The sequence below is a fragment of the Talpa europaea genome (genome assembly GCF_964194135.1).
Source record: "Talpa europaea genome assembly, chromosome: 9".
NCBI lineage: Eukaryota > Metazoa > Chordata > Mammalia > Eulipotyphla > Talpidae > Talpa > Talpa europaea.
In genome coordinates this window covers 85,950,487-85,959,263 of record NC_140076.1, presented here as the reverse complement: position 1 = coordinate 85,959,263, position 8,777 = coordinate 85,950,487, and the positions used below count along the sequence as shown (strand labels likewise).

Genomic DNA, 8,777 nt, shown 5'->3' with positions numbered 1-8,777 from the left:
ACTCACAGACCCAGTTGAGTCATTAACCTAAGCACCTTCAGATACTCTCAAATGCTTGACTGCACTTATCACAGTAGTAATTACTTGCTATTGATGCGCGTCTTTGCTTGCTATCTCTTATCCTAGAACATATAGATTATAGGGTTGAAGTGACTCTCTGGCCTGGATCCCTGCATCAACCTGGGAAGGACAGGTGAACACTTGGGTGAGTGGATGTACCACCTGTCCTGACCACAGAATCTCCCATGTCTGTTTTCAGACCTCAGCTGGCTCCCAGACATGGCCCTCTCTGTGGACTCTTCTTGGCACCGGTGGCAGTGGCGGGTCAGAGATGGCCGACCCCCATCTCCATCCGAAGTCACACCTCTGCTGTCCCCAGAGAGAGCAAGGCAGAGCTACAACTTGACACAGCAGCGGGTTGTCTTCCCCCAAAATGGTATCTTCCACCAAGAATGGGAAGAGGTCAGCAGGAGATATGCTGGCAACAGGATCTGCACCACCAAGTACACCCTCCTCACTTTTCTGCCCCAGAACCTCTTTGAGCAATTTCACAGGTATTCAGCCAACCTATCCAGACCAAACGCACTTTAACCGGGTGTCTACTGCTGACTCACTCAGAGATGCTGGCCTAGTATCACCTGCCTTTTTTTTTTAAATATTTATTTATTTATTTATTTATTTATACAAGCACTGGGTACAGTCAGAAGCACGGAGGGTGAGAGAATTCACCAGAGCCAGAGCAGGGAACAGACCAGGCAGACTGATGAAATACACTGCTGAGGGGAGCAGCGGGCAGCAGGAGAGGTCTGCGCGCCATGTGGGACCCTCCTCCAGTGGCCGGGGAGCAGCTGGGGATCAAACTGGTGCTGCAGAGGCTGCGGGCAGCTTCGCAACCCAGTGCTCAACCGCTGCGCCACCGGGGAGGCCCTCACCTGCCTTTTTATCCCAGTGCATTGCCCTTGCGAAGCCTTGCCATCCACATATTTATTCAATAAATAATTGCCAGAGTCCCCTGTGTCAGGCCATGTGTTGGAGCTAAAGGTACCAGAGGAAAAAAGAGACATAGACATTTTGTCCTGATTGAGTGTATTACACAGTGAAAAAGACATTCATTTTTAAGAGCATGTAAATTGATATAAAATTATAACTCAGAATGACATTTCCAATGAGAAGATAATGGTGCTATTATTTGAGTGAGTAATAGGGAAAAGCAGGAAGGCTTCCCCGAGGTAGTGACAGCTGAAGTATAACCTGAAAGAGGAGAATGTGTTAGCTGAGTGAAAAGGGCAGGGAGAAGTCAGGAGAATGTTCCCACAGACAGATCTTTATAAGCAAAGGTGCTGTGGCAAGAGGGAGCAAAATGCACTTGGAAAACTTAAAAATGCACTCCTTTCTTTTCATAATATATATATAAGATCACATTTTAATTTTAAAGTGAATAGCATCCTAAATTTTGTACTTATTGCCATAAACTACCATTTATTGAGCAACCACAATGCACCAGAACCCTCTCTTGATCCCTGATATCATCCCATGTAAGGACTGTTTCAGGTAGGTTGTAGTAACCCCACTTCACAAAAGGTGAGATAGGCTTAGAATAGCCACATCATTAGTAAACAATGGGAACTGAGTTTGAATCTGGATGGGTTATAAAGCCCTTACCACCATGTTGGGTGACCATTCAAAAGAAATGTCACTGTAGTTGGTGAGGGCCAACAGGAGGAAAGATGGTGGAGAGGATGTTTTTCTTCTCTATGGTTTTTGCTCACACCTTGCTTGCCTCTTCCAGGTGGGCTAACCTCTATTTCCTGTTCCTGGTGGTTCTGAACTGGGTCCCCTCCATGGAAGTCTTCCACAGGGAAATCACCATGGTACCCTTGACCATTGTCCTGTTCATCATCATGGTCAAGGATGGCATGGAGGACTTCAGGAGACACCGTTTTGATAGAGAGATAAACTGCTCCAGGATCCAGATATACGAAAGGTAAGGGAAATTGCTCATTTTGCTCTTAAAAATTGGCTATGCCAACTTATTAGCATTTTCAGAGGGTCAGTTTTGTGTCACATTATTTTCATTCAGTTCATGTAACTCAGTGATTCTCTACTGGAGATATTTTTGGTTGCCGTCCTGGGAAGGAGAACATGCCTGGTATCAAGTGGGTAAAAACCAAGGGTGATGCTAAATATTTTGTGACATACAAGACATTCCCCCACCACAGAGAATTATGATCCAGCCCAAAATGTCAATAGTGCTGAGATTAAGAACTTTAATTTATCTTGTGTAAACACTTGTGTTATTAAGCACAGGGGTGTTACATTATTAAGAATAGAGTGGAAAACTCAAGAATGAAATTCTAGAATTGACTGGATCATCTCAGGAGACCCAGTTTAGGATCAGCTCTTTGAAGGGTAGCAGACAGTGGCTCCCAAAGAAGGAAATGTTTATCATTTTTAAAACATCTGAAGCTCTTGGCTAAAAGTCCTTGCTTTTAGAACATAAGCAGGTAGGGTTTAGGACCCAGGGCTGGCACACCTGTTCTTAGCTGCCAGGGTGAGAAAGGAAGATACTTGTAAGTGACGTCTATGTTCCAACAGGCGGAGTCTCCACAAGCAGGAGGAGTGGCTAGCAGGTGCACACCTGTTCTCTGCCAACTCTTTCCTCAATCTGCTTCTTCCTTAGAGTCTGTATACTGGTTTTTTAATTTTCATTTTCCTTTTGAAAGAAGAGAGAGAAACTTTCAGCAGAGATGGCAAGAAAAAGATGCCAGGTCACAGGCTCCCAGGCAATTGAGCAATGGAGCTAATCACGGGAGAAAATTCTTTTACCAGGACCTCAGGTGCCATGCTCTGAGCATTAAAGAGACAGGATTGGGAAGAAATGAGAAAAGAAAATAGGAGAAAGCAGAAGAGGAGGGAAGACAAGAAACGAGTGGTGGTCTCCAACCTGCCCTTTGAAGGATTGTCCTACAAAGAGAATCCCAACAGGCATTATCATGGGAATCAAATCAAGACCAGCAAGTACACAGTGCTATCCTTCCTACCCAAGAACCTCTTTGAGCAGCTGCACCGCTTTGCCAATTTCTATTTCTTGGGCATTGTGATTCTGAATTTTGTCCCCGTGGTCAATGCCTTCCAGCCAGAGGTGAATACAATCCCACTCTGTATCATCCTGGCAGTCACGGCCATCAAGGATGCGTGGGAAGACTTCCGGAGGTACAAGTCCGACAAAGTGATCAATCACCAAGGGTGCCACGTCTATTGCAGGTAAAGCAAAACACTTTGAGAGAGTCTTGGTGGCCTAGCACTGATCTTTTGGTGGCACAGCTGGATGGAGTTGGGGCAAGGCACTGTTTTAACTCGGTGAAGCTTTTCGATGCCATAGAGTGAGAATTAAGGCTTTAGAACAAAAAAAAATTTTAAAAAATAGAGACCGAGTGTCATGTCTTAAAATTTGTTTGTTTGTTTGTTTGTTTGGCATTTTCTTTGCTCTTTGCTCTTTCAAATGTGTTCAACATTTAAGAATTTTGCATAAATTCTCATCTTTTCATAATCCAATATGTCCACAAGTACAGTGAAGTGTGTTTGGAGACCCTGGAGGAAAGAGGTAGCCCCTGTTTTTCAGGGGAATGGTAGAGAACATTGTTGGGAAGGCAGCACTGGAGATAAGCCATCTGTCTTCAACTCTCATTACTGTGTGACCATAGGCAAGTTAATGAACCTCTCTGAACCTTACCTTGTCACTGGGAAAACTGGAACCCTTCCTGGGTGATTGTGAGAATTGCACATGATAAACCTTGGAAAGTGCTGAAGTAAAATCAGTGTTCCCTATGCAAGATATAATGTCTCTGATTAAAAATATAAAACCCGTATCAGTTCCATGATCCTAGCCTGCCCTTTAGCTTCTTGCTGCTGTTGTCCAAACCAAAGCAGAAGTTCATGCTCCCAGTCTTGCCACAGTATTTAATTTTTTTAAAAGATTTATTTATTTATTTATTTATTTATTTATTTATTTATTTATTTATTTATTTATTTATACAAGCACTGGGTACAGTCAGAAGCGCGGGAGGGTGGGAGAATTCACCAGAGCCAGAGCGGGGAGCAGAGCAGGCAGAAGGACCGAAGTACACTGCTGAGGGGAGCAGCGGGTGGCAGGAGAGGTCTGCGCGCCATGTGGGACCCTCGCCCGGTGGCCTGGGATTGAACCAGCGCTGCAGAGGCTGCGGGCAGCTCCGCAACCCAGCGCTCAACCACTGTGCCACTGGGGAGGCCCATTTAATGTTATTTTATACACATTACAAAAGCTGCATTAAGCCAATGACCAAACTGGCTCACAGGGATATGGCTTTGGTCAGTAAGGGGGAAAGATAGTTGTCATGTGTCTCAGTTTTGTGACAGACACCTGTGGCCCAGAAGCAAGGGTGCCAAGTCTGGGCTTAGGAGAGGCTAGGTGTCAGTAGACTCTGGTTGGGCTGGCTGTTCGCACCCTTGGGTGACTGACTCTTTAGCAGATGAGGGCTTGACTTCCTGCCAGCACCTCTCTCAGGAGTCCCAGGCCTCTGACACTTCTTCTAAGAGGCGGGCAGGGGCCTCTTTCCCAGAGGTGTGCCACATGACCAACTTAGAGCTGGTTGAACCAAACCATACATGGAAAGTTGCCTGAAGAAGTCTCCAAGGAGTACTTATGATGCAAGGGATCCATTGTCCCTGGCAGCCCTCAGAGGAATGCATGCCCTCCCCTCCCACGGTGACCTCTGGACTCTTTTCTGGGAAGGCTTGAAACTGTAAGTCTGACAAAGCTCATCAGAAAGGGTTTCGTTTTCAGCTAGATGGAGTTGTGGTTTGACTGTGTGCTCTGGATGATTAGTGTTTCCTTGCTTTTGAAGAAGGAAATTATGAAGAAGGAGTATTAACTGGTGGGATGTGATACATTTCCTTGGAGAGTGTTAAGAAAGTTGGCTCTTATTTGACCCCAACTCCTCCCATTACTTTTGTTTTCCACCTGTGCCCTTCACTGTTGTTTTCATAGCAGATATACAGCTGCATGAGACCCTGCGTCTTTGGACAGGAAGGTATGGGGCATTAGCCTGTAGTTTTTTTCTGTCATAATCCCTCTCCCCTAGTCATCCCAGAATAAGGGGGCTGTTCTTGGGGATAGTATCAGTGTGATTGAAGTACAGCCTTGTCTAGGTGTTCAGTGCTGGCCTCATGAGGACCAGACTGCTGTTCTGCTCTCGAAATAGCTTTTAGGGAGTAGAAGGAAACCTAGGTGATAACAGCCTAGGAAAACGACATATTAGCCCCCTAGCTCACTGGCAGGGAAGGGGACAGGGACTTCCATGGCCATGAAATAGTAGTGACAAAGAGATGGTCTCAGAAAAAAAGATACCCATGGCCCAAAAAGAGCCTCTTCTGACCCGTAGCCCATAGGGGATAAGAAAAGATACATAGTCAGGAAATGTGCTGATCTTTAAGCCACCACATGTTGTTCCAGACTTAACTAAGGTTGGGAAGGTTTTTTTGTGTGTGTCTAGTAACATGTCAATTTGGAAAATTTTACTTTTCTAGCATAAGAAAATATTTTACAGCCAGCAGATAGGTTACTGAATGAGGTAGACTGAATATAAAGAGGGAAGCAGTGTTACTCATATACTAAAAAATGACAACTGATGTTTGATGTCGGTACTAGGAGTAATAGGGAGTAGTGGGGACCATGGCAAATTGGGAGGCCGATGCATTCATCTCAGGAGGCAGAGCTGACATGCAGGCCCAGCTGGTTACCATGTGAAAACACACACCTACTGTTGCTAGTTCTATTGATAGGCCCTAGAATTTGAGTTTTATTAGAGGAACTAGAATAACATATTTCAGTGTTGGTACCTGTTATAATTTTTTTTCAGTCTCTCTAGACCTGATTAATTTCATTTGAAATGCTTGTTTTGCCTGTGAACCCCTTACTTTACAACCTTATCTTTATGACACCCTAGAACTCTGGAGTCTCCACAAGAGAATTGTTATATTCTTCTTTAGAGGTTTATTCTCAATGAGGGAACCTCTCACAAATAGGGGTGGTAAACTTGAAGCAAGAATGCAGGTCTGTGGGAAAAATAGTAATTATAATATAGTAAAAATCAAAATCAACAAGCAACTATAAACCAGAGACACACTACAGGGTCGGGGGGAGGAGGCAGTAGGATCAAAACAAAGTGGGGGCCTCCCCGGTGGCGCAGCGGTTGAGCACTGGGTTGCGAAGCTGCCCGCGGCCTCTGCGGCGCCGGTTCGATCCCCGGCTGCTCCCCGGCCGCCTGCGAGGGTCCCACATGGTGCGCAGACCTCTCCTGCCGCCCGCTGCTCCCCTCAGCAGTGTACTTCCTCAGTCTGCCTGCTTTGCTCCCCCGCTCTGGCTCTGGTGAATTCTCTCACCCTCCCGCGCTTCTGACTGTACCCAGTGCATGTATAGACAAAACAAACAAACCAACCAGCAAAACAAATAAATAAAAGCATGCCTCTATAAAAAAAAAAAAAAGTGGGAATTGTATGGGGACTATAACCAAAATGAAAATGCATACATTGTGCAAAAATGAAAAATGATGTAAAAAAATATAAAGTAAAATAAATAAATAAAAAGAATGCAGGTCTAGGCACCAGGAGGCTTCTACACTAAGTACAGACCACTAACTACTAATAATGGCTTAAAAAAGTCATCTAAACCCCTGGATCTCTGTTTCTACTTTGTAAAACTTGGGAGTGAGACTAGATCTTGTGCTGTGAGATGCACTAGGAAGAACTGAACCCAGAGCCCAATTAATTTGGAGAATACAGTCATGCATGACTCAGTGATGTCTTGATCAATGAATCACATATACTAGAGGGGTCCCAATAGGCCTAAGTGAGCAGTGGTCAGTACCATCCAGGCCTGTACAATTGTATACTCTCTCACATTCACGCAATGATCAGTCTCTTAATGATGCATTTCTCACAAATTTTCCCTTCCTTAAGCAACAGATGACTGTAGTGCATACTTGATGCTTCTCTTGAGCCTAACAGTGCATATGAACATTGCCAAGGTTCTGGGAGGACCCTCAGGAAGCAACCTAGCTAACTGCCAGTTGAGATGCTCTCTATCTCATGCAACAGAAAAATCTCAATGCCAACAATTTCACTATTTTTTTATATTTTATTTTATATATTTTTACATCATTTTTCATTTTTGCACAATGTATACATTTTCATCTTCGTTATATTCCCCATACAATTCCCACCACCCTTATTTTGACCCTAATCCCTCCTCCCCTTCCCACCCCCCCCCCAATTTCACTATTTTTTTTAACATCCTTGTTTGCTTTTGTACAAAGTAAGATTTCTCCCCTCAGGTGCAGTCACCATAGTTTTCCCACCACCAAAGTGCCCACACTCCTCTGCCACATGCCACCTCGCTCTCCTCCCTTCTCCCTCCCCTTCCCCCCATCTGCCCTCAAGAGTCAGCCTTACAGTTTGTCTGATCCTTTGTTTGGTTTCTCTAGAGACTATTTTTTTTAAAGATTTATTTATTTATGCATGCAAGAACAGGGGTACAGGCCAGAGGTGCGGGGGGGGGGGGGGGGGGCGTGGGGGGGTGAGAGGATTCACCAGAGGCAGAGTGGGGAGCAGGACAGGCAGACTGACTGAAATACACTGCTGAGGGGAGGAGCAGGCGAGACAGGAGAGGTCTGCTGCACCATGTGGGTAAACTTCCTGGCCCGGGATTGAACTCCTGCTGCAGTGGCTGCTGTTAGCTTCATAGGTTGCATCTTAATCCCTTGTGCCACCAGGAAGGCCTGAGTTGACTATTTTAAACAACAAAGAGACTGTTGACTTAAGTCACTGCAGACAGCCTGAAGTGTACAGGGGGTCAAACGTAGTTCCATTAGCCTCTAGATCCAGCACTTACATGTCCTTTTCATTCACTCACCTTCTGTGTCCTCTTTTCCCCCAGGCAGTCTTCCCTCCTGGCAATGAGATGGCCACAAAGGAGAAAGAAAGCCAGTTCTGGAATCACTCTTGGAAGGTCTAGGAAACTTGTTCCCTAAACGCTCCTCAGGTCTCAGTGACCCAGACCATTGGTCACATGCCAATCCCCCACCCAATCTCTGTCTTCAGGAGAGGGGGTTATGCTCGTTAGATTCAACCTGACCCACAGAGTCCAGCACAACATCAGCTTAAAGCTACCCAAGGAAGATCTAGAACCCCAATTTTTTAAAATTGATAGTTTTTAAGAGAAGGGGCAACAGATGTTGGAGAGGCCACCTCCATATCTTCAACACTATCACTTTAAAAGATTTTTGAGCCTAGCATCTTTGTAGAATTGTTTTCTATATATTGACAGAAGCACACACACTTTGGGGGATTCTGTGATGTGTATTCCTAAAGTTCTTCCAACTCTGTAGCAGATTGCTTCCATAAAAGACCCCGCAACAGTGTTATAGAAAAAAAATGTCTTATCTAAGCAGGAAATAACCAAGCAGCACTCAGAGAGCAAGTGGGTACAGGTTTTATTATTATGCTAGCAGGCACCAGATAGGAGAGTTCTCTCCGGGAAGGGTCTGGGCTCTGAACATGCACAAAAGTTTCCTCTTATACTCGGTTATTTCAACATAGGTTACATGGGTAGATGACATTTTTGGGTATACACGGTCATTCAGATGGAGAATCAGCAAAAGGGGGACTTTTGCAAAAGGGGAGAGGGAAAAGGGCTAGCAGAAGAGAAGTCAGCTCACTCTGCAGTCCCCCCTCCTCTTGGC

General features: G+C 45.0%; 1 protein-coding gene across 1 annotated transcript in view; it reads left to right on the top strand.

Annotated features, from left to right (window-relative positions):
* Nucleotides 1-279: 279 nt before the first annotated feature.
* Nucleotides 280-8,777, top strand: part of ATP10B (ATPase phospholipid transporting 10B (putative)) — a gene marked incomplete at both ends in the record, with an annotated part of 112,559 nt that continues 104,061 nt past the window's right edge. The window contains 2 exon segments of the mRNA XM_084242422.1: nt 280-554; nt 1,790-1,984. Coding sequence (XP_084098548.1) covers nt 280-554; nt 1,790-1,984 — 470 coding nt within the window.